The sequence below is a fragment of the Chrysochloris asiatica genome, unplaced genomic scaffold (genome assembly GCF_000296735.1).
Source record: "Chrysochloris asiatica unplaced genomic scaffold, ChrAsi1.0 scaffold00074, whole genome shotgun sequence".
Taxonomy (NCBI): Eukaryota; Metazoa; Chordata; class Mammalia; order Afrosoricida; family Chrysochloridae; genus Chrysochloris; species Chrysochloris asiatica.
In genome coordinates, this window is record NW_006408592.1 from 12,465,490 (window position 1) to 12,492,171 (window position 26,682).

The 26,682-nt window shown below is 39.4% G+C and overlaps 1 protein-coding gene across 1 annotated transcript in view; it reads left to right on the forward strand.

Moving 5' to 3' along the window:
• TENM4 (teneurin transmembrane protein 4) overlaps positions 1–26,682 on the forward strand; it is a 543,700-nt gene that overhangs the window by 330,509 nt on the left and 186,509 nt on the right. The window contains exons 9-10 of the mRNA XM_006864983.1: positions 24,238–24,339; positions 26,085–26,279. Of these exons, the coding sequence (XP_006865045.1) occupies positions 24,238–24,339; positions 26,085–26,279 (297 nt within the window). The remainder of the gene's footprint in view (positions 1–24,237; positions 24,340–26,084; positions 26,280–26,682) is intronic.

The window sequence follows — 26,682 nt, forward strand, 5'->3', positions numbered from 1 at the left end:
AGAGAATAAAGCTATACTTCCTGAGGACTTTCTGTGCCAGGTTCTCTTGAATATAAGTGTTTTACATAAGTACCACAACAACATTCTAAGGCAAATAGTTTTTCCATCTCATAGATAAAATAAGCTGACATTCTGATATAATGACCCTTACAAATTAAAGAGTTGGAATTCAGACCCAATATATCTTCAGAGACTAAGCTTCAAAGCATTTCCACTGCTCCTTGTGAACAAAGGCCATAATTTAGGTCTTCTTTATGGTATCAAATTATAAAACAATATCATTAATATCACATGCAAGTAAATTTTTACTGAAGATAATTTTTAAATGGTTGCAAATACATCAGTAGGTAGGTTCCAGAAACTCAAGCAGGATTTAGAAAATGACATGAAGCTAGGGATATCATTGCTGTGATGTCAGGAAGATCTTGGCAAAAGTAGAAAATACCAAAAAGATGTTTACTTGTACTTTATGGACTATACAAAGGCATTTGTATGGAGTGCAGCAAACTATAGATGACATTGTAAAGAATGGGAATTCCAAAGCATTTGTTCTCATAAGGAACCTATGCTAGACCAATAGGCAGTCATTAGAGCAGAGCAGAGGCATACTGAATGGTTTAAAATAATGAGAGGTGTGCCTCAGAGTTGTATCATTTTACCAGATTTATTTAATCTGTATGCTGAGCAACTAATTCAAGAAACTAGATTATATGAGGGAAAAAAATGCACCATTAAGGTTAGAAGGAGACTCAATTAACAGGAGATTGCAATATGCAGATGGAGTAACTTTGCTGAAAGCTAAGAGGACTTAAAATATTTACTGATGAAGATTAAAGACTGCATCTTTCAATATGGATTACACCTCAGTGTAAGAAAATGAAAATCTTGACAACTGGTCCAATAAATAATGTAATAATAATTAACAGATAAGTTGGAGAAAAGAATGAAGTTGTCAAAGACTTCTTTTTTTTATTTTTTTATTTTTTTGCTTGAATATACAACCAGTGCTTATGGAAGCAGCAATCAAGAAATTAAATAATGTATTACTTTAGGCACATCTACTATAAAGACATCTTTGAAGTGTTAAAGAGCAAAGATAACAGTTTAAGTACTAAAACATACCTGACTCAAGCCATGGTGTTTTCAGTCTCTATCTACATATGTGAAAATAGAATATTTAATAAGAAAAACTGTAGAAGAATCTATGCATTTGAATTATGGTGTTGGAGAAGAATATTGAAGGTATCATGGACTGTCAGAAGAACAAACAAATCTGTCTTGGAAGAAGTACAGCCAGAATTTTCCTTTGAAGCGAGGATTGTGAGACTTTGTTTCTCATACTTTGGACATGTTATCTGTAGGAATTAGTCCTCTGGGAAGGACAGCATGCTTGGTAAAGTGCAGAGTCAGCTAAAAAGAGGAATTCCCTCAATGAGATGGATTGACCCAGAGGTAGCAACAGTGGGCTCAAACATAACAATTGTGAGGATGGCACAGGACCAGGTCATGTTCATTCAGTTGCACATGGGTCTTTATGAGTAGCACTGACTCTACAAACTCTACGGCAACTATCAGCATCAACAATGGCATCAAACATAATTCAGTGAATAGACACTGAAAGAGATTCAACTGAGAATGAATGAATGAATGAATGATCAGTGACTCAATCTTATTTTCTAAATATGGTACAGTTGTGAGTGACTACAGATGTGTTTTAATGTTGAATGCTGGTAGACATGTTGTAGGACTTGAATTTAAATAAAAAACAAAAGAAACAAGCTAGGAACTAGATGGAATTTACTGGTCCTGACAACATCCTTTGTGTACTCCTGACTCTGTACCTAACTGGCAGCTGGAGACAAAAGAAGCAGGATCAGCATGCTTCTTACTGGTTAGACAGTAAAGGTAAAGTGAAAAAACCCCTCAATTAGATAGAAGTAGACATCTAGGTTTCACACTAGCTATGTCACCTAGTAGCTGCACGAACTTGGAGCATGTTCTTGTTGACATCTATAAAATAGTAAATAATACCTTTCATTACTACTTACAGAGATATTGTGAGGATCAGACTTAATGTAGAAATGCTTTACAAAACATTGAGCTCTGTACTTACCACTTATCACGTGTCTGAAAACTATAAGATAGAAATGTGCCAAAATGAATAGATGTGTTAGGCTTATTTCAGTTGCAAGAAACAGAAATGTCGTCAAGAAACCTTAAAAAATGGCAGGTATGCCTGTGAAGCAGTTTCAAAATGATTCACACAATTTGCAGTTAAAATACTGAAAAAGCCTCTGGGAATCCTGGCAGCTCCAGGACCTCGTTCACACTCTTTCTCTAATGGAATGACTATTCTCTTGCTTGTGTTTTCGCTGCCTCTCTCTTTGAGCGTCAGCAACATTCACCTCTCTCTATGGACAGAACATCTTTTTCTGCTCACTCAGACTGCTTATTCTTAACTTGGGCCCCCACATGGCTGTTCCAGTCCTTCTTTTTCCATCATATTGTGTGGCTTCCATTCCCACCACTAACTACCAAATTCTCTGAGTATTTTTTTTTAATTCAAAGACTTGTAATTGGGCATATGATAGGGCACTGGTCAACCTATGAATTTACTCTCTTTGGGTTAAGAGAACATTCTGATCCATTCATTTGTGGCCAGTGAGAAAGTGAAGCCACCTAGTTCTGTGCCTGCTTAGACAGGTAACTAGGTGCTATGGGCAGAGCATTCCTACCTAGAAGGAACCGTGAGTGAAGGACTGGTAGCTTTCATTTATAAGAGAAGGAAACTTGTCCTCAAATCTGTGAATACTTGCCTTTGTTTTGAAGACCTTTATGGTTGTGAATTCACCACTTGATTGTGAGTTATACTAGGGTGGCTAGTATGTTGTTGTGATACTGAAATCTATGTTGTTGTTAAGTGCCATCGAATTAGTTCCACCTCACAGTGACCCTGTATAGAGTTTCCAAGGAGTGGCTGGTTGGTTTGAATCTCCAACCTTGCAGTTAACAGCCTAGTGTGTGCCACATGAGGGCTCCATCGTGAACAGCTTTCTGCAGAGCCTCCAGACTAGGAAAAAAGATCTAGTCATCTACTTCTTTAAAAAATAACTGGTGAAGACTTTACCAGTAGTGGAACATTTTTGATACAGTGCCAGAAGATGAGTCCCTCAGGTTGGAAGGCACTCAAAATACTACTGGGGAAGAGCTGCCTCCTCACAGTAGAGTCTGTCTTAATGATGTGGATGAAGTTAAGCTTTTGAGACATTCATTTCATGATGTGATGTGACTCAGAATGAGAAGAAACAGCAGTAAACATCCATGAATAACTGGAATGTGGAAGTATGAATCTAGGAAAATTGGAAGTTACCAAAAATGAAAGTGAATTCTTGAAGATTGATATCTTAGACATTGATGAGCCTTAGTGAGCTGATATGGACTAGTATTGACTATTTGGAATTGTACAATCATTTGGTTATGCTATGCCAAGAATGACAAATTGAAGAGGAACAAAATCACATTCATCATCAAAAAGAACATTTCAAGATCTAAAGTGCAGTGCTTTCAGTGATAAAATAATATCCATCTGATAACAAGGAAAACCAATTCAAAGTTATGCACCAAGCACTAATGCCAGAGATGAAAAAATTGAAGATGTTTACCAACTTCTGAAATTGATCAAACATGCAATCAAGATACATTGATCATTACTGGTGACTGGACTATGAAAACTGGAAACAAAGGAAAATGTGGTGGTGATGTGTGCTGTCAAGTCTGTTCCAACTCATAACAACCCTGTATAGAGTTTCTAAGATCAACCAGTGGGTTTTAACTGCCACCCTTGTGATTAGCAGTCTAGTACTTGCCCTACAGCACCACATCAGGACTCAAAGAAGAATGAGTAGCTGCAAGATACAGCTTTGGTGATAGAAAAAACACTTAGGATCACATGATAGAATTTTGCAAGATAAAGGATATATTCATTGGAAATTCTTTTTTTCAACATAAATGGTGACTTTACATGGGAATCTTGCCAGATATAATACATAGGGATCAAATAAACTATATCTTTGGAAGGAGACTTTGGGAAGAATTCATTATCATCCACTAGAATAAAGCTAGGAACTGACAGTGGAACAGACAGGCCATCAGTTGCTTGTTCAAGTTGAGGCTGAAAAAAGTGAAAGTTCAAGTTGAGGCTGAAAAAAATTAAGTGCCTGAGAGCCAAAACAATGACCTAGAGTATATCTCACTTGAATGTAGAAACCATCTCAAAAGTAGATTTGAAACAATGAACATTAATGACCTAGAAGCAGAGGCCATCATACTTGAAGAAAGCAAAAGTTTCATTAAAAAGATAAAGAAAAGACCAAAGTAGATCTTAGAAGAGACTCTGAAACGTGCTCTTGAACATATAGTAGCTAAAGCAAATGGACTAAATGAAACATAGGAGCTAAACAGAAGAGTTCAAAGGGCAATTCAAGAAGACAAAGTAAAGTATCATACTGAAATGTGCAACAACCTGGAGTTAGAACACCAAAAAGGAAGAACATGCTCAGCATTTCTTAAGCTGAAAAAAAGAGAAAAATCTAGCCTCAAATTACAATATGGAAGGATTCTGTGGATAAATTTTGAATGACAAAGGAAGTATTAAGAGAAAATGGAAGGGGTACATAGAGTCACTGTACCAAAAAGAATGTCAGTGTTCAATCAGTTGAAGTAACATATGATCAAGAACCAATGGTATTGGAAGACACTGACTAAAAACAAGCCTCCAGGAATTGACAGAATACCAACTGAAATATTGCAACAATGCTGGAAGTATTCCCTTATCTATGCCAAGAAATTTGGAAGACTGGAAGAGTTCCATATTTGTACCCATTCCAAAGAAAGTTGAAATTATAAAACAGTATCATTAATAATCACACACAAGTAAATTTTGCTGAACAAAATTCAAAAAGAATTACAGCAGTATATTGATGGAGAATTGCCAAAAATTCAAGCCAGATTAAAAAGAGGACTTGGAATGAATGAGATCATCGCTCATGTCATATGGATCTTGACTGAAAACCAAGAATATCAGAAAGATGTTTACTTGTGTTTTGTTGATTATGCAAAGACATTCAACTGTGTGGATCATAACAAATTATGGATAACATTTTTTTAAATGGGAATTCTAGAACACTTGAATGTGCTCAGGCAGAACCTATACTTAGAACAAGATATACTCATTTGAGTGGAACAAAGGAATACTTCATGGTTATAATCAGGAAAGGTGTGCATCAGAGTTGTGTCCTATCTTTATACTTATTCAGTCTGTATGCTGATTAGAAAATCTGAGAAGTTAGACTACTTGAAGGAGAATGAAGAATCAGGATTGGAGAAAGACTCCTTAAAAACCTGTGATATGCAAACAACTCAACCTTGCTTGCTGAAAGTGAAGAGGACTTGAAACACTTAATTGATGAAGATCAAAGACTATAGCCTTCAGTGTGGATTCCCACTACCATATGCTGATTCCCATTCAGAGTGACCCTAAAGACAGGGTAAAATTGCTCCATAGATAGAGTTCCTCATTTTTTGTGTAGTGGCTGGTGAATTTGAACTACCAGTCTTTTGATTAGCAGCACATGGCTACTCTCAATGTAGATTACACCCAACATAAAGATAACAAACGTCCTCACAACTGGACCAATAAGCAACATCATGACAAATGGAGAAAAGATGGAAATAGTTAAGAATTTAATTTTACTTGACTCTACAGTCAATACCCATTGAAAAAGCCGTCAAGAAATCAAACGTCTTATTGTACTGGGCAACTCTACTGTAAAAGATCTCTTTAAAGTGTTTAAAAGCAAAGATGTCATCTTGAGGACTAAGGTGTACCTGACCCAAATCATGATGTTCAGTCACACTATATGCATGCAAAATCTGTGTGCTAAGAAGAATTAATGCATTTGAATTATGGTATTGTCAAAGAATATTGAATATGCCATGGGCTACCAGAACAATGTACACATTTGTCTTGGAAGAAAGACAGTGATAATATTTCTTAGATGTGAGGAAGGCAAAACTTCATCTTACATACTTTGGACGTGTTATCAGGATGGACCAGTCCCTAGATAAAAGCATCATGCTTGGTAAAGTAGAAGGTCAGCATATAAGAAGAACAACCTCAATGAGATGGATTGACACAGTGGCTGGAACAGTGGGCTCAAACATGTACCCATCAATTGTGAAGATAGTACCGGATTGGGTTGGGTTAGTATATCATTCTTTTGTACATGGAATTGCTGTGAATTGGAACCAACTCAATGGCATGTAGCAGCAATGATGTTCATGAGCAGCATAGCACTTGTCAGTCTTGTCACTACCTTGTGTGTGTGTGTGTGTGTGTGTGTGTGTGTGTGTGTGTGTCAGTTGCCTCTCTGGCAAATGCTTAGGGGGCATAGCAGGAGACTATGCATGAGCTGCATATGCTAGGAAAGGCAGTAGAACCACAGCCGACAGCAGGGACTCTGTGACATCTCTGAACATTGCTGCCAGCAGTCCCAGGAAGAGAGACTGAAACCGCTCACCAGAAGCAGCCCAGGAGCCTGCCGCTCTCCAGTCCTTTTCCGTTCATTTGGCCTCATTGACTCACTTGAGGATCATTTCACAGGGTTTTCTGAAGAGGGCAGCTGGGAGGTTTGAAAAGTTAGGTATGCCCTTAACTAAGCAGTTTCATCTGCCTCCTCAGTCCAAACACATGGTAATTATTTACTCCGTTTTTTCATCTGTTGTACTTGCAATTTGCTTTGATTCTTTAGATCATAGGATATAGATCTTATGGTAGAACATCATCTAAGTCATCCACTTTACCTGACCAGTTTCTGGCCCAGAATAGATGCAGATAAATGTGTGCTGAATAAATTTAATGAATTTTGCAAATGAAAAGAAAGGTCCAGAAAGGGGAAGGGATGTGGTCAAGGTTACTTAGCAAGTTGATTGCAGGAGTGGAACTGGAACCCAGGTTTCTTAACATAGTCCAAACATGTTCAGTTAAACCATGATTCCTAGTCATGGGATTTCAGGCTTGGAAAATCGGTTGAAATTTATTATTAATTCCCTTTTAATATCCCTGTTAGTTATTAATTTTTCCTTTCCTGGAGTATACCCTGTAACTGAAAATACATGAGAGAGCTTCAGAATTGTTGTGGAAAAATGGAGTTTAAAGATAATGGAACTTTTCTACAAACATTCGAAGCCCTTGATAGGTTAGATAATCCATTAATTTAGTCATTCAACTAGCAAGTACTCATCTGATGCCTGTTTGTTTTGAGTCAGGAATGGTTTTATTTAGTGAAAATACAGAGTTGAATCTGTAGGTTTGTCATAATGGTCTGTGTGTTCCTGTGATGCTGAAAGCTAAGCTACCAGTATTTTATATACCAGCAGGATCCCCCATGGTGGACAGGTTTCAGATGAGCCTCCAGAGAAAAACAGGGTAGGAAGAAGGAGAGGCAGACTAGCTCTGAATGTTTAGCCACTGAAAACCTCATGAATAGCAGTGGAACATTGTGAGATACAGTGTCAGAAGAGGAAAACATAAATAGCGCCAGAATATTGTCAGGTATAGTGCTGTAAAATGAGGCCCCTCAGGTTGGAAGACACTCAAACTACAACTGGGGAAAAGCTGCTTCTTCAAAGGTAGAGTTGAGTTGACCATGATGAACACAAGTGGAGTCAAGTTTTTGGGACCTTTATTTGCTGATGGGGCACAATTCAAAATGAGGAGAAACAGCTGAAAACATCCATTAATAATCAGAACATAGAATGTACAAAATATGAATCTAGAAAAGTTGGGAGTTGTCACAAATGAAATGGAACACATAAAGATCAATATCCTAGGCATTAGTGAGCTGAAATGGACTGCTATTGGCCATTTTTATTCATACAATCATATGTTTTACTATGGCAGGAATGACAAAAGGAATGGTGTAGCATTCATCTTCCAAAAGAAAATTTCAAGCTCTATCTGACAAAGAAAACCAGTAAACACCACTGTTATTCATATTTACGCACCAACCACCAAAGGCAGTGATGATGAAATTGAAGAATTCTAACAATGATTTCATCCTGAAATTGATCAAATATAATAAAAATATATTGATAATTACTGGTGGTTGAAATCCGAAGGTTGTTAAAAAAGAGGAAGGATCACTAGTTGGAAAATATGGTCTAAGTTATAGAAATTATGCTGAAGATCATATAAAAGAATTTTGCAAAACTAATGACTTATTAATTACAAATACTTTCATTTAACAACATAAAAAATGACTTATACATGGACTGCACCAGGTGGAATGCACAGGAGTCAAATTGGCAAAATTTGTGGGAAGAGACAATGGAAAAGCTTAATAACATCAGCCAAAACAAAGCCAGTGACCAACTGTGGAACAATAAGTTGTCCATATGCAAGTTCAGGCTGAAGCTGAAGAAAATTAAAACAAGTCCATGAGAGCCAAAATATGACCTTGAGCGTATCTCACCTAAATTTAGAGACCGTCTCAAGAACTTCCTTTAGATACTAATGACCAAAGACCAGAAGAGATGTAGGATGACATCAAGAAGACCATGTGGGAAAAAAGTCTCAAAAGTCATTAAAAAGATAGGAAAGAAAGATGAAACCAAAGTGGATATCAGAAGATACTCTAAACTTGCTCTTGAAGAGTAGCTAAAGCAGATGGGGAAAAAATGATGAAGTAAAGCAATTGAAGCAGAAATTTCACAGGACAGTTCAAGAAGATAGAATATTATAATGAAATATACAAAGACCTGTAGAAAACCAAATGGAAGCACACACTTAGCATTTCTCAAGTTGAAAGAAACTGAAGGAAAAATTCAAGCCTCGATTTGAAATATTGAAGAATTCTGTAGGCAAAATATTGAATGATGCAGAAAGCATCGAAAAAGATAGACGTTATAATATACACAGAGTCTCTGCATCAAAAAGAAATGGTCAATGTTTAGCCATTTCAAGAGATAGCATTTGACCAAGAACATACGGTGCTGAAGGAAGAAGTCCAAAGAGCTCTGGTAGCGTAGTGGTTACGAAACAGGCTGCGAACCTTAAGGTCAGCGGTTCAAAACTACCAGCCACTCTGTGGGAGAAAGATGTGGCTTTCTACTCCCGTAAAGATTTACACCTTCGGAAACCCTGTACAGGGTTGCTATGGGTCGGAACCGACTCGATGGCACTTAACAACAACAACAACATGACACTGTAGGATAAGCAATGAACCACTAACTCACAGGTTGGTTCTTCAAATCCACAGCTGCTCCTTGGACACCCTATGCAGGGTCGCTATAAGCCAAAAACGATGATACTTAACAACAGCATAGTCCCTAAGGAAGTCTGATGACACAATTGGTTAAGCATTTTGCTGCTAACTTAGAGGTCATCAGTTTGAACCCACTTGTTTCTACACAAGAGAAAGACTTACAGACTCGAAAACAGTATGGTGCCAAACTGCTGAGTTCTATAGGGTCATTATGAGTTTAAATCAACTCGATGGCAGTGGGCTATAGTCCTAACTTATTGAACCCAGGTCAACCTATTAGGGCCACTAAACAATCTAATCATATTCCACATAGTAAGTCTTCTGTATTCTGAAACAGAGGTAAGCTAAATTCCCAGGCCGTTCAAGCATTTTAGTGGAATGCAGTTTTAAGTTCTCTCGTTTCTGGTTGCTCTTCAGTGAACTAACCTGCTTCACTTTATCTAAGTGTTGCTCACCGATGTGAGCTGTGAGTACAATGGAATTTCCCATCACTCCCTTCATTCTAGGCGTTGTACATCTACAGATAAAGAAAAAGGGAACATTAGCTTTATTGTTTTCCATAACTGTTCTCTTGAATCTGATTGTTCTGGCTTCCCTAACTCCTTGACTTTCTTTATTCCTGTCTCCCTTCTAAGTCCTATGTGGTGCTATAGGATAAGCATTGACTACTAAGAAGGTTGGTGGTTCAAAGTCACGAGCTGCTCCTTGGAAATCCTACACAGGGTCGCTATGAGTCGGACTTGACTTGCTAGCACTTAACAACAATAACATCCTGTTTCGTTTTTCAGTAAAACAAACATTACTGACTACTTGATGTGTGTTTAGCACTCACCAGATTCTTTGGAGAAACAGGTATGATGGTTGCCTTCAGTGAGCTCACAGTCTTCCTGATGAAATTTGGTTTCACTCCCAAAGGAGACCATTGGCAAAGAAACACGACTGAATATAATCAGAGAGACAATCTTAATCCTAGATATTTTCTTTGAGCTGCTTTTAATTGTGGTTGGGACTTGTAGATATGATTGAAAACAGATCTCCCAGTTCAAAAGCCATGTAGAACTGGCATTAAGCCCAGGCTGTCAGGGGCTTTGTCAAATTTTTGTCATTGCATTGACCTAGACTGTTACAGACAAAACCTTTGAATCCATCATCTGCAAAGAAAGCTGGATGCCTGCAGGGACTGACACCTCACAGGCCATGGAACAGCTTTCCAGCAACTGGCACCTGCCCAGTGCCAATCTAAAGTATACAGGGAGTAAAGTTCTTTCGGAAGTTGGCATGAGTCTGCCTGCATTTGGGCATTTGGGAGACAACAGTTTTAATTTGTTTTGACAGTGCTATCCCCCAGGAGAAAATGTACCCAAACACCTTACCTTCATCACATTCAAGAACATTGCTTGTTTACTTTCTCATTTTTACTGTAGGGAGTTTCTGTGTGTTTGTATGTGTGTGTTATATATTTACCCCAATAACCCCCATTTCCTTATTTTGGATTTATTAGAGCATGTTGTTTAGTTCACCAATGGAACGCATATGTGACCCTTCCTTAAAACCTAACTATCATCCCTCCCAGGTCCTGAGTAAACCTCTTTATCTAGCAGTAAAGTGCACAATATTACACTGTTTACTCTTCAAAGCAACCCTCTGAGGTCAGTGCTATTATTAACTCCATTTCAGAGATGAGGAAACTGATGTTTAGAGATGATTTTCCCAGGGGCATATAGCTAGTAAGAAGTAGCCTGGCTCCAGATCCCAAGTATTGGACCAACCACTATACTACAAGCTTTGACTTCAGCTAGAACTTGATGCGCCTACCAGATTCATCCTTGTCAGCTGTGGGATCTTGAGAAAGTTACTTAATTCAACTCTTAGATGCTACATGAGACTGTAAAATGGTGGCAAAGGTACCTACACATATTCCTCCTGATTATTATTAAGATTAAACTAGAACATTGTAACTTTTACATTTCCATTTGAGTGAATGAGAGAGCTTTTGTCAGACTCTTCCCTCAATCTTTGATTGCTAAAGAATTAAATCCTAGCTATGTTAGTTTCCATCTTTTCTTTTGGTTGCCAGAATAAATCTAACTCTTCCACCTCAGGAATAAAGGAGATGGAATGAAAGTAGCCTAAAGTATAAATGACATGACCTGTGATCAAGGTCATCCAGTCATACAACCTGGTGCCCAAGTTCCCACCTTCTTGTTCATTACATTAGTATCCTTCCTCTTACAGTGCAGCTAGGAGATGACAGTAGAGAACAGATCTCTGTTGGGGAAATAAGTGTACCTTGGTTCTGCAAAACACTACTAAAGGCTTTCTGGTGTGGCGCTGAGTTAGTGCACCAGACTGCAAAGCTGTTTGAACTGCCAGGTTGGCGGTTCAAGCTCACCAGCTGCTCCTCAGAAACCCTATACAGCGTCGCTATGGGTCGGAGTCAACTCAATGGCAGTTAACAACAACAACAACAACAAAAGTCTTTCTAGAATTCAGTTTTGCAATTAAAGGAGCCACAACAGGAAAAGAGGAAGGAGTTGTCAGCGATAAATACAGAAAACCCTGTTAGCTGGGGCATATCACAGGGCAATGAGATGTGGAGTCGGTCCTGGGAGTGTGGAATGAGTAAGCAGAGAGGAGAGAATGAGGAGAGGAGGGTTCTGACTTCATCCACACAGCTGAGTATACTCTTGTTGTGGTAAGCTGACTGAGGAGAACAGTCACGTTTCGTATTCCAATATAATTGTCCCTGTAAGGTATGAGTTCAGTAGGTAGTTGAGTTGCCCTGATAGTCTTCCTCTAGGCAGGTTTTTCTTTTCTCAGTGGCCTTTCCCTGTTTCTTATAAAATGAGGCTTCAGATTTACAAACGAGAAAAGCAGAAGGTGGGAAATGAAGGCAGGCTTTCCCGGGCAGCAAAACTACTCTCAGGAGGTAGTATTTATCAACTATAACCATCTTTCACCTTGACAGGGGATCTTAACGATTTGTTTCTAGAAAAGAATAGTAAGCAGACAAAATGGGGCACTGCAGTGGGATTCCCCAAGGCCTGGTTTCCCGTTCCCCAGGTCTCCTCTGGGAGGACTGTTGTCTTTTCTCACTTCTGCAGATGCCACTTGGTATTTTGAACAATATTTTGTTCGACATCCAGAGAACATGCCCAGCTACAGCACACATCCAGGGAATGAGCTAAGGAAACATTTAGATTCTGCACTCCAGTATTTATGAAAGGAAAAACAAGTTCCAGAAAATCACATTCACTACTGGGGGAAAACCCCAGTTTTCTAATAAAACATACACCCAATTATGAAAATCAGTTACTCATAGAGAGCTAAATTTTTTATCTCAATCTGCATAGACTTGAAGGTACACCAAGGCTGCTGCAGTTTGAACCTGAGCAAAGTGCTAGGGATTGTTATTGCTAGGTGCCATTGAGTTTGTTGTGACTCGTTGCAACCCTATGTACAATAGAACAAAATAGTGCCAGTACAATGCCATCTTCACAATCATTGCTGGGCTTAATCCCATTGTTTTACCCATTGCTTCGGTCCATCTTGTTGAGGTTCTTCTTTTATTCGCTGACCCTCTACTTTACCAAGGATGACGTCCCACTTCAAGGACTGATCCTCTTAATAACATGTCCATGGTTTCTGAGACCGTTTGTGTTACTGAAAAAGAGTATTTTCAATGAATAACTCATTGGTCTTGTAAAACTCTATTATGCTGTCTCCCATATTGCTTCTGTTTCTAGGCTACATTTTCCAAGTACTGATCCTTCTTCCTTGTTTCCACCTTTCACATTGCAATCACCAGTAATTATCCATGCATTTTGATTGCATGGTGGATCAGTTTCATACTGCTGAAGTTGGTAAATATCTTCAGTTTCTTCATCTTTGGCATTATGGATTGGTGCTTAAACTTGAATCATAGTCATATTAACTGGTCTTTGCAGGCATATGGATATTATTCTATCACTGACAGCATACTTCAAGGTAGATCTTGAAATGTACTTTTTGACAATGAATGAAATGCTAGTCTTCAATTTGTCACTCCTAGAATAAGAGATCATGCTTTCCAGATTGAAAAATGTGTAATACTAGTCCATTTCAGCTCATTACTGTCCTAATTGTTTTACTGCTTTTTCTTTCTTTTTCTTTTCTCTCTTATTTTTCTCTTTGTGTTTTGTTTTGTTTTTCTTTCCCTCTTTTCTTTTTTTTTTTGTTATTGTATTCTGTTTTTAACTGTGACCTAGTTTTCTTCTTTTTTCTCCTCTGTTATTTTCTTTTTTGCTGTTGTTTTTCTAGGGTATTTATCAATCTTCAAGTGTTTTGATACATTTTTGACAACTTCCGATTTTCCTACATGCATACTTTGTATATTACATGCTCCGGTTACTAACGGATGCTTGCAGTGGTTTCTTCTCATTTTGAGTCATACCACATCTAGAAATGGAGGTCCCAGAAGCTTTACTTCTTCTAGATCATTAAGATTGATTCTACTTTGAGGAGACAGCACTCCCCCCAGTCATAATTGAGTGCCTTCCAACCTGTAGGACTCATTCCTGTAAGGGAAGAGAGTCATCAAATAGTAATTGAGTATGTGCAATGTATTTAAGCAATAAAATCCACATGTCTCCTAAGCCAACAAGTATCAATTCTATACTAGAGTTTTGCTTACAGATATCTGGTTGAGGAATTCTCATAATTTGTGGGATCCCAAGTGGCACCGACTGCTATTCATAAGGTTTACAGTGACTAAATATTTAGAAGCAGTCCATCTCTCCTTTTTCCTTCTGTCGTTGTTTGAAGCTCAGCTAAAACTTCTACACTGTGGGTGAACCTGCTAGTATTTAAAATATCCATGGCATAGCTTCCAGAATCACAGCAACACGCAGGCCACCACAGTATTGACATGCACGTAAAGTCTTGCTAAAGATAATATAAAAACAGCTGCAACCACACATTGACAGAGAACTTCCAGAGATTCCCGCCAGATTCAAAAGAGGACATGGAACGAGGGATATCATTGTTGGCATCAGACAGATCTTGGCTGAAAGAGAATACCAGAAAGATGTTTAACTGTGCTTTCTTGACTACACAAAGGCTTTCAATTGTGTGGATCATGACAAACTATAGACAACATTGCAAAGAATGAGTATTGCAGAACACTTAATTGTGCTCATGAGGAACCTGTACATAAACCAAGGGACAGTTGTTGGAACAGAACAAGGGAACACCGAATGGTTTCAAATAGGAAAGATATTCACCAAGGTTGTCTTCTTTCACTATACTTATTCAGTCTGTATGCTGAGCAAATAATCTGAGAAACTGGATTATATGAAGAAAACCATGGTATAAAGATTGGAGGAAGACTCATTAACAACCTGCAATATGCAAATGATACAACCTTGTTTGCTGAAAGTGAAGAGGACTTAAAACACTAACTGATGAAGATCAAAGACCACAGCCTTCAGTATGGGTTGCACCTCAATATAAAGAAAACAAAAATCCTTTCAACTGGATGAATAAACGACATCCATATAAATGGAGGAAAAAATGAAATTGTCAAAGACTTCATTTTGCTCAGATTAACCATCAACGCTTATGGAAGCAGCCATCAAGAAGTCAACCAATGCATTGCATTAGGCAAATTTGCTGTACAAAACCTCTTTAAAGTGTTGAAGAGCAAAGATGTCTGTTTAAGAACTAAGGTGCAACTGATCCAACCCAAGGTATTTTCAGTAACCTCATATGCATGTGAAAGGTGGACAGCAAATAAGAAAGACCACAGAAGAATTGATACATTTGAGTTATGGTGTTGGAGGAGAATATTAATAGTACCATGGACTACCGAAAGAACAAACAAATCTGTGTTGGAGGAAGTACAGCCAGAATGCTCCTTAGAAGCCAGGATGGACAGACTTCATCTATCATACTTCACAAATTTTATTAGAAAGGACCAGTCCCTGAATAAAGATATCAAGTTTGGTAAAGTAGAGAGTCAGAGAAAAAGAAGAAGACTCCCAAAAAGGTGGATTGGCATGGTGGCATCAGCAGTTGGCTCAAGTGTAACAATGATTGTGAGGTTGGCTTTGTTCTGTTCTGTAGAGTCATTATGATTCAGTACCAACTTCATGACACCTAACAACAAGTTAACACCAACTTGTTAAAATTTCCAAGTGAAAGAGAAAATACATGCATAAACATTTCATCAAAAGAAAATATTCTTCAAATTAAAGTCTTGAACGAGTATCTCTTTTGTATTTTCTTATTGCCACCTTTAAAGTATTCTATGTCTCCTAAAACTTCTGCCTTCTTTAACACCAACAGTCTGGGGCAAATTTGATAGGAAATAGTCTTCTATTGTATTAGATTTAGCAGTCAACTCTGTTTTCAGTCCTATCAAATAACAAACCTGTTACCTGTCAAAAAGCCTTCCTCACTATGAAGACTTTTTGGCAAATAACAGATTTGTATCTTACAGATTTCATAAATCTGAATCTAGAAAAGTATAAAACATTATCTGCACTTGACCTTATTAATAATACAACTGACAAGAATAGTAATTTTTATTAGGGGACTTATTTTTTAATACCATTGAATTGGAAAGGATCTAAACTATGAAATTTTAGATCTGAGAGGGATCTCTGAAATAATTTGATTCATTTCTTTCAGTGATAGCAATAAAGATTTACTGAAACATGTCTTACTAATTTATCTAGTGTAGCTGTAATAGAAATACCACAAGTAGAGGACTTTATCAAATTGAAGTTGATTTTCTCAGAGTTGATGCTAGAAGTTCAAATTCAGAGTGCTTGACCATAAGAAAAGGCTTTCTCTCTTGACTAGCTCTTGAGGAAGGCCCTTGTTTCTTCTGAACTTCTGATCCTGAGCAGTCTTCATTGGTCTTACATCTTTCCTCCCAGTCTCTGCTCTACTCATTGTTTAGTCTCTTTTATATCTCAAGATTCACCCTATATTAATCCTGTCTCATTAGCATAACAAAGACAATCCATTCCTAAATGGGATTATAAGCATAGGTAATGATTGGCAACACATTTTGGGTAGCACAATTCAATTCGTTACATTCCACCCTTTGTCCACCACCCCCTCAAAATGTTATATCCTTACCACATACAAGGAGTTTTGGTGTGGTGCTGGAGGATAAGCACTGCACTGCAAGGTTGGTTTGAACCACAGGTTGGCAGTTTAAACTCATCAGCTGCTCCTTGGAAGCCCTGTATAGGGTTGCTATGAGTCGGAACCAACTTGACGGCACTTAACAATAACAACAACCACATACAAAACACATTCATCCCATCACATCATTCTAAAAGTTTTCAGTTATCTCCAAGTCTAAAATCTTGTCTTCTAAAGCAAATACAGCAAGGCAAGGTGTATTCTACCCTGGGGTAAAATTCTTGTTCTATGAAGCTGTGAAATATAGATTACAAGTTATTTGTTTCCAATGTACTATGGCAGAACTGGCTTAGAGTAGATATTTCCATTATATAATGAGAGAAATTGGAGGAAAAGAAGGAATAATGGACATCAAACAAATCCAAAACCCAGTAGAATTATTTACTTTAGCTCCCAAAGTTTGAAAATAATCCTCTGTTCTTTGGAACCATCTGGTCAAGGACCATGCCCTAGGCTTCAACTCAACCTTCCAGTCAGAGATTGCAACAGTATTCCATTGGGTGATTTGATTCTAGTTCTTCTGTGTGGAGACCCTACTCTCAGCCCTAACAGGCCATTCTTCTACCCTTTGTGCATGACAGTCCCAAACTCTAAAACCAAATTGGTAAAGGTAATACTCTTTCAAACCTAGGAGGTCCTGGCTCTACTCTTTGAAACCCCAGAGGCTATCACCCCACCATTTGAGATTTAGGCAACTGTGCTTACTATAATCCTTCTAACTGTTATGTTGATCTTTGAACTGCTTCAGGTATGGCCTTTTTTTTTTTTTTTTTTCTTGGAAGACAACAGTTGCAACTGTTCTGGCCTGTTTCCTGCCTGTAGAATCGCAGAAGCAGACAGCGTTCTCTCTTTTCATTTGTTGTCAATCTTTTTCTTTCTAAGCTGATGAATTTTCTATTATGGTAGTTGATTGGATCCATTAGTCACAGGCTTGATCTCTTCAACAAAAGATCGTGTAGCCATGTCCTTGATGAGCACATGTATCAGTTTGTAAAACAGAATTTTCCATTTCTTTTAAATTCAATTTTTATTTTTAATTCTTTCTTCTCGCATTTTATTTAAGTGGCAAGGATAAACCACATGGCTTTTTAAATGTTTGCTTAGAAACTCTTGGTGTGTTACTGTAGGATCAGCACTGAATTGTGAACCACAAGGTCGGCAATTCAAACCCATTAACTATTCCTTGGAAACCCAATACAGGGTTGCTATGAGTTGGAACTGACTTGGTGACACTTAACAATAACAACATATATCCGAGTTAGCCACTTACAAGTTCTACTTTGCATCTTACATTTGAACATAATTCAGACAAGTTTTTGTCACTGTATAAAAAGCATTTCCATTCATCCATGTCCACTCACATGTTCATAATTTTCTTTTAAAGCCTCTTCAGAAGCACATTTACTGTTCACATTTTTAGTAATATTCTGTTGCTGGTGCCATATGTGTTCTCTAAGATGATAGGAGCTTTCTGTAAGGTTCTCTTCACTTCCTTCGGAGCGCTCACTAGACTTATCTTTGATGTCCATAATTGTACCAACAATCTCTTTAAAGCCATCTAGGCTGTTGTTGTTCTTAAGTGCCATTGAGTAGCTTCTGACCCATGGTGGCCCTGTGTAGGGTTTCTGAGGAGTGGTTGGTGAGTTTTAACTGCCGACCTTGCAGTTCAAATCAACCTTGTGGTCCAGTGCTTATCCTGCAGTGCTACACCAGAACTCCTATTATGGACCTTAAAACTTGTTTAACCTTTACCCATTACTCAGTTAAAAAACCCCTTTCTCATTTTAGGTATTGTTAGAGCACCCACCCCACTCTTCAGGTACCAGAATCTGTTCTGCTATAAATGAAATACCACAAGTAGATGACTTTAACAAACAACAAATTATGTTCTCACAGTTCGTTGTTGTTAAGTGACATCAGTTTCAACTTACAGCAACCCTGTCTAGGGTTTCCAGAGAGTGACTGGTGGGTTTGAATTGCTGATCTTGCAGTTCAGACTGACTTTCCAGTCCAGTGTATTATCCTGCCTCACAGCTGAGGAGGTGGAAAGTCTGAATTCAGGGGCAGGCTTTTCTCATTCTCTCTTGGTTCTGGAGGAAGGTTCTTGCCTCTTCAATTTCTGGTTTCTTACAGATTTCCAGGTGTTTTGACAGTATCTTACCCCATCTCTGCTTCTATTTTGTGTTTGGTTTCTTTTTATCTCCAAAGAGGTTGATTCAAAATACAATCTAACTTATCCTGTGTCATTAACATAACAAAGAGCCCATTCTCAAATGGGATTGTAACCACTAAAGTGTTGGTTGTTGGTAAGTGCCATGGAGTGGATTCCAACCCATAACGACCCTGTATAGGGTTTCTGAGAAGCAGTTGGTGAGCTTGAACCGCCAACCTTGAGGTTCAAACTGACTTTGCAGTCCAATGCAGTAACACACAACGCTACACAACTTACAATATATTGGGGGGTGGGTCACAATTTACCTTCTGTGGACTTGATACCAGGGCAAGATAGAAGAATAAAATCTGTTTCTGCCTTCAGGGAGTTCACAGTCAACCAATGAAGTAGACTGTATGGTGTTTTAATAGGAGTGCAAAGAGTCCTGGGAGTAATTAGACTGTTTAAGAACTCAGGGAGGCTTCTTGTTGCAAGTGACATTTGAAAATCGATTTGGAAGAAGGATTAGGATTTGACAAGCAGGGAAGACTGGGAAGAACAAGTGCAGGGATGAGGAAACAGATACAGAAAGGTCAAGTGATGATGGTCAAGATGCCACAGCCATTTTTAGTAGCAGAACCAACCCTGAAACCTAGGTCTTAGGTCTGTCTGCCCTGTTCTCCTCCTGTAGCACTGCAGGTGAAGCTAACCCTTTCGTTGTCAAATTAGATTTACATGAAAATAATTTTGTTTTAAACATCAGTCAAAAATTCTTATACTTTTAAAACTATTCAGAATGAAGGCAGAGATGAGGACATGGAGAGATAGAGCAGTTGAGGACTCTAGACTCATGGAAAGAGAAAGGCTGTGTGCTGGCAGCCAGAAGGCAGGCTTGCAGAATGTACCTTTGGGTTGTTTCAATGATTATATATTCCTGAGTGTTTTTGTGTACATCCAAAAACAAAAACAGAGGAAATAGTAGCAAATACTGTTGAAATATGATGCACGGAGATTGTAATCATTACTTAAAAAAAAAAAAATTAAGTGGGGGAGCTATTCAGAATGAAACTTTCATATGTTTTTCATAATGTGTTTAGGAAGTCACTGCTGGTTTTAAGGATTAGAAGCATGGGTTCTGTCAGGCAGGGCCAGTGGAGAGCAGAGGTACTTGGGGCCTTCCCTATAAGTTGGTTCTACTCATGCCCAGAAATGAGGCCACTTGTTTTTCCTAAGCTTGTGTTGATGTATAACAATGTTTGTGTTTTACTGAATCAGTGGAATTTCTTATTCAGTTAAGAAAGAGGAACTTTGAATCCTTTTTCCAAGCATCCTAAGTTGTTAGCAAGTTGATATTGGCAGACATTGGGAAAAGACCTTTCTGGAAAGTACACTATGCAACAAATGCCTTCCCCTTGGTCCCTACCTGTCCATATCCAAGCCATTTTACAAGTCCACCTGCTCTGAGAAGCTGTCCTTCTGCCAGTTTTGGTGCTGTGGGATAAAGCACTGGACCACAAGGTTGGCAGTTCAAACTCACCAATTCACTCCTCAGAAACCCTATACAGATTCACTATGAGTCGGAACAGACTCGACAGAACTTAACAACAATAACAAAAGCTACCACTGCGTTGGCTATAAGTGCTTTGCTGCATTTAAGGCACTTTGCCCTTGCCTGCAAATGCCATTTCTGCACCATTGATCTCAATTAATTATAGACTTATAGAATGTTAGAACAGTAATCAGTCCTTGAAATCATCTATTCCATCACCTTCATTTCACGTATGAGGAAGATGAGGCTTAACATAGGGAAGTAAGTTGCTTTAGGTCATACAATGTAATGGGAAGAGTGTGGTGCTGGTAGAGTGGGCCTGGATGCAGGTCTCCGTGCTTCCATACCCCATGCCGGTGCTCATGACAATTCATCCATTATCTCAATCTCCAAGTTAAACTATAATTTTCATATAGGCAACATGTCGTATATGGTAATGTGTCCATTAACAGAGGTCCTAGTCATGGCTTTATGTCTTATAATTATGAACTAAGACATTAATTGACGCCTTATCTCTGCTCTACCTGGTATTTTCCTCTACTTACACCTCTTCTACTGATTTCCTTTGAGACCTTGAATAACTAACTCACTGCCCTTGCTCTAGGTCCACACACGCAAGTGGAAAAATCATGATATAAAGGAAAATACTGCGAGTTAGGAATTGCTCCAGACAAGACTGCTGTTGTGGCCACCCCAGCCAGGCAGAATTCAGAGGACAGGGCTACAGCCAGACTAGCACAGGGAACCAGCACTAAAAGTGGTGCAGTGACATTTGCAAAAGGAGGTGCAGGGGATTCTAAACATTTTTTCTGCTCTTCCCCGTCATGCCGTCTTTGCCCAGCCTGAATGCCTTCTGGAAGGAGGGTGCACACCCCCCCCAAAAAATACAGCATTGACCCCATAGTTTTGCCACGGCACAGAGAGAAAGAGCTTGGAGGCTGCTTATGACGTCAGCCTCAGGGTCACGGCCCTAAAGTTAACTTGTGCAAGACCTTTACTCCAGCCTATCTAGCAAGAAAAAAGCAGGCCCGTCAGGCCTGACAGACAAACCATATGAACAATCTGTAAAACCCCAACATAAAAGGACGCAACTATCTCGAGAATTACACTGTGCACACACAGATACCTAACTGACCTTCAGAGACAAAAATAATAGACAGTTTTTCTCCCATTAACTTCTCAGTATCTATCTGCGCACCTCTGTGGTGGTGACTAGAGGAGGGGCCTGAGCAAGCGGAACCCCCACCCACTACTGGAGATTTCTATCGTGCAAACACACTGCCTGTGTAGCAAGGCAACTGGACAGTCAGCCACAGTTTTATTTTTGTTTCAGAGTAATGGTTTTTGTCTCTTTTATATTGCTTATGATTTTGGGCCTTTTGATCACACATTTTTCCTGGCGGTGGAAGCTTTTACTCCCTACGTTACCCAAGAAGAGGCAGTAATCATTGCCATATAGCCAAGCTACAAGCATACCCCATAATATTCCACCATTGAGACAAGAGCTAATAACAGCTGCTAAGCATTACATGTAAAAAGGGAAGCCTATCACATGATCGTATTCACCAGGAGACACCCAAGAAGCTTAATAACACAACTACAAACATCCATTTAAGCATTAAAAAACCCACATAACTACTAGAAATGACAAACAAAACACACAAAAAAAGATCTCAAAGCATGTTCAAAAACAGAAAAGAATAACTGAGACAAATAAGCTGGAGACAGACAAAGGCTTTCCAGAAGAGGAAGAGAAGGTTTTGGATTTGCCTGAGAAGGAATTCAGAAGAATGATATGGAAACAAATTCAAATGCTTCAAAAAGGGGTGGAGGAAAACAAGGAAGAAGTTAGGAAAGTACTACAAGAGCAATCAGACAAGATCGATACAGCATTGGAAACAATTCAAAACCTGGTCCAGATGATTAATAATAAAATATCATAAATGGACAATACACTGCAAGGGGAAAGGAGCAGAATAGAAGAGATGGAAGCTAGACTAGCAAGCTGGAAGACAAATTTCTCAATACTGCTAAGAGAGAAAAGCAAGCAGAAAAAAGGATAAAAAAAATCTGGAGAGAGTCTTAAGAATCATGTTGGATAACATGAAGAGGTACAACTTAAGAATTATTGGCATTCTGGAACAGGAAGAATCAGAGAAGTCCACAGAGGAGATAGCTGAAGAGCTTCTGGAAGAAAATTTCCCTAACATCTTGAAAGATGAGAAGATTAACATTCAAAAAGCTGAATGTACCCCAGGAAGGATAGACCCCAAAAGAAAGCTACCAAGACATATAATAATCAAGTTCTCTAAAATCAAAGGAGAGAATCCTAAAAGTGGCCAGGGAAAAGAGAAGTGTCACTTACAAAGGCAAACCAATCAGATTAAGCTCTGACTTAATCTGAAACCATGCAGGTAAGAAGGCAATGGGGAGACATGTACCAAACCCTAAAAGAAAAAAAAACTGCCAACTAAGAATCATCTATCCAGAAAAACTGTCATTCAAATACAATGGTGCAATCAAAACATTCCAGGATGAGCAGAATCTAAGAGATTTTATCAAAACCAATCCAGCACTTCAAAACATCCTAAAGGGAGTTCTTTGAACTGAAACAAGAACAGACAGCAACCAAAGATTGACAGGCGTGGCAACACCACCTGGAACTTAGCCAACAGAGTCCAGAACAGAACAAAACTACAAAAATGAATTCAAAGGAGGTGGGAGGTCAACCGAAGATCAAAATAATATCAATGTTAAAGAAGGGGTAAATGTAGGAACAGAGATCCCGGTGGTGAGGATGTCAGGTAGATTACAGGATACAATAGATTCTCTTAAAAGGAGAGAAACATTATTAGACTAAAAGGAAACCCCAAAGAAAGTTAATACTTCACAACTTACCATGAAAATGAACTTCCAAGCAGAACAAGCAAACATGAAAACTAAGAAGAAACTGGCAAGAAATAGCACAAAAGCACAAACTCAGCACAAGAAGGCATGCAGAACAAAGGAACAAACAACACTACCAAAAAATTAATATAATGGTGCAATTAATTCAAACCTATCGATAATTACATTGAATGTCAATGGATTGAGTGCACCAGTGAAGAGACAGAGAGTGGCAGAATGGATGAGAAAACAGGACCCTTCAATACGCTGCCTACAAGAGACACACCTTACACACAAAGACAAAAACAGACTAAAAGTTAGAATGGAAAAAAATCTACCAAGCTACCTGCCACACTAAACAAGCAGGAGTGGCAATTCTAATCTCTGATAAAGTAAACTTTAAGGCAAAAACCAGCATAAGGAATAAAGAAGGACACTATCTCATGATCAAAGGGTCAATTGAGCAAGACCACATAACCATAATAAATATCTACGCTCCCAGTGAAAGAGCACCAAGATATATGAAGCAAACCTTACTAGAATTGAAGAGAGAAATAGATAAATCTACTGCTTTGGACAGATAGAGTGGCTGGGGACACTGGACTCAGGGAGGGACAGGGGTTGTGTGCTGGTGGCCAGGGACGGGCCTGTGGGGTGTATCCTTTGGTTATTTGATGATGCATGGAGTGGATTGTAATCATTGCAATGAAACGAAATACGATAGGATGAGTCTAAAGCTGATGTTCTCCCATATCAACCTTACAATAAAAACTTTTTAAAAAATAAAATAAAAAACAGGTTAAACTGTTTTCTACTTATATTTTATTCTTTTTGTTTTGGGGTTTTTTTAGCAGAAGATTTCTAATGTATTTGTAGGTACAAATTTGATTTATAAAAATATGGCTAAGGCAGATGTTTTCCAGAACATATCTCTTAATGACACTGAGATATACCTCAGTAAAAGTAAAAAAAAAAAAAAAACGTAATTATTAATTCTATTGATTTCTTTCAGAGATCAGGCCAGAATAACTCAAATACGTTGATCTTGGTTAACCTGAGGCTCCATTCAAGGGTCTTTTATTTGGATTAAGTACTTTCTGAATTCAACTCTCCTTCTCTTCCTTTTCTCCCAGAATCTGTGGATAACTGCCCCAGCAACTGCTATGGCAATGGAGACTGCATCTCTGGGACCTGCCACTGCTTTCTGGGTTTCCTGGGCCCTGATTGTGGCAGAGGTGAGAACCCCTGTGGGCCTGCCATTTCCCCTCACAACACCCCTAAGACAGTCTCAGGTTCCACTCCTCTCCCAGCAAGTGCAGAGCCCCAGGCCACCTTCCCACTTGCCCAGAATAATGCCCAAGGGCTGTCATCAGAAGCCCTCCAAGGATGCTCTGCAGGCTGATCTCTGGCCTCTTCCAGCCATTCTTACGCACATGTGAATGATGAGGGAGACCAGGAAGGGAGAGTTTGTACAGGGGCAGCCACTGTGAACTTAACATTGAACTTAGCCTTGGCTCCAAAGGCTGAACTTTGCCTTCACACATTGTGGCTTCTGTATTTAGGAGTTACCTGGAGAGTTGTTTTCTTTACTACCTGCAGGCTGAAATCTCAGCCCACAGTGCCATGGAGGGCCTTGGACTGCTCTCCACACAGGACCCCAGTGTCGCCTGTTACATGGGCTCAAAGGACTCTGCTTTGGGCTTTTATTTCTGTCTTGAAGAATTAGCAAAGAACATGCCAAGGGAAATTCTGAGGACTTGGCACTCCCTTGCAGAGTTAAAGTGACCCCTTCTTTTGGCTCTTCCATGCCTTCACTTACTCAGCAGGCATTTATTTTAGTTCATGCCCATTCTGAGCTAGTGGGACCTATTCCAGGCACTGGAGTTACAATGAAAGAGACATGGAGCCTCCAGCCTGGACTGCAAAAAGGACAAAACAGTATGTGAAATACACCATAGCAAAGCCAAGTACAGGGAGATTCTATCAGGATAGAAGAGAAGGGGCTGTACCAGTTGAGAAAGGGATAAAGATCAGAAGAGACTTTGTAAATGAGGTGACATTTCAGCCGAGCCCTGATGTTTAGGTAAGAGTTCATTAGTGAAAGGCAGAGATTGTAGGTATAGGGAACAGCACTCTGCAGATACTATGCTGGGGTACTGCCTTGGGGCTGCTGCTTGCTCTTCCTTATGTGAAATAGATTCTGATTGAGGTAGTCAAGCCAGCAGTGCTGAGGAAGCAGAGCGATTACCTGCTGAGTGCTTTTAAAAGGAGAGCAGCCATGTGGGGGCCATGAAATGGTGGTGCAGAGAGAAGAGCTGAGTCATTCCTTCCAACAAGAATTACTGTCTCATCCCATACACACTTACAGATCATGAATAAAGCAGCCTGATTGTATCTCGATAGGACTGGTAGGTACTTACAGCACAATACGGTATAATTTATTTTTATATAGTGTACTTTGTACAGATGATCACAAAACCCTTTCCACTAAGAGGCAGAATGGAAAGATAATACTTTAGAGAGCCACATTGGGCTCAGCTATTCTTGCATGGGGCCAGTGATGTATGGGGCTTGAATAGAGACCTGAAAGGCAAGACAAGCTGAGATTTTCTGGGCTAAAGAAGACAGTAAGTGGTTCTGCCGATGTAGGGAAGTAGAGTGTTATTAGCAGAAGAGGAGTGGAGAAAGAATTTGAGACAAGCAGGCAGCCCAGCCACTGTCTTTTCCAGTTAGAATAACTTCCTATGTAAGGTTCGCAGAAACCACCATACTACATCAGCACCATGAAGGCAATAGGGAAAAAAGACATCAGTGAGCACCATCTCTCCTGGGTCCTGCAGAGGAGACTTTCACTTACGATTCCAAAGGTATTTAAACTGGATATGAGGCTGTTGGTCAAGCCAGGGAAGACACAAGGGGACACAAGTGGTTGGGGTAGGACAGGCCTGGATTCATGCTGTTTCCCATCCTGTCTCCCCAGCTTCCTGCCCCGTGCTCTGTAGTGGGAATGGCCAGTACATGAAAGGCCGATGCCTGTGCCACAGTGGCTGGAAGGGCGCTGAGTGCGATGTGCCCACAAACCAGTGTATCGATGTGGCCTGCAGCAACCACGGCACCTGCATCATGGGCACCTGCATCTGCAACCCTGGCTACAAGGGCGAGAGCTGCGAGGAAGGTAAGGCTGGTGGGAAGGCATCTCTGGCACCATCAGAGGAAGAGGCCAGCACACAGTGCCAGTAGGGCAACCAGGGAGCAAAAGAAACTTCCTAAACTGCCCTGTGAGCCCCCAGGTCCCAGGCCAGGAACTCACCAGCAACACCAAACCAAAGGTAAAGGAAAACAAATCAGGGTCCTGGTCAGAAGGGGAAGTAAACTATTGTTTACAGAGGCTTAGGGAAGCCTCAGACCATTTATCTCATTTAACCCTCAAATCCTATCAGGGAAGAGTAGTCATTTCCATTTTATAGTTGAGGAAACTGAGACTCAGTGAGTCAGATGATTTGCCCCAAGTCCCATGACTAATAGAGGGCAGTCTGATATAAGCTCAGTTTTTCTGGCTCCGTAGTTCAAGTTGTTTC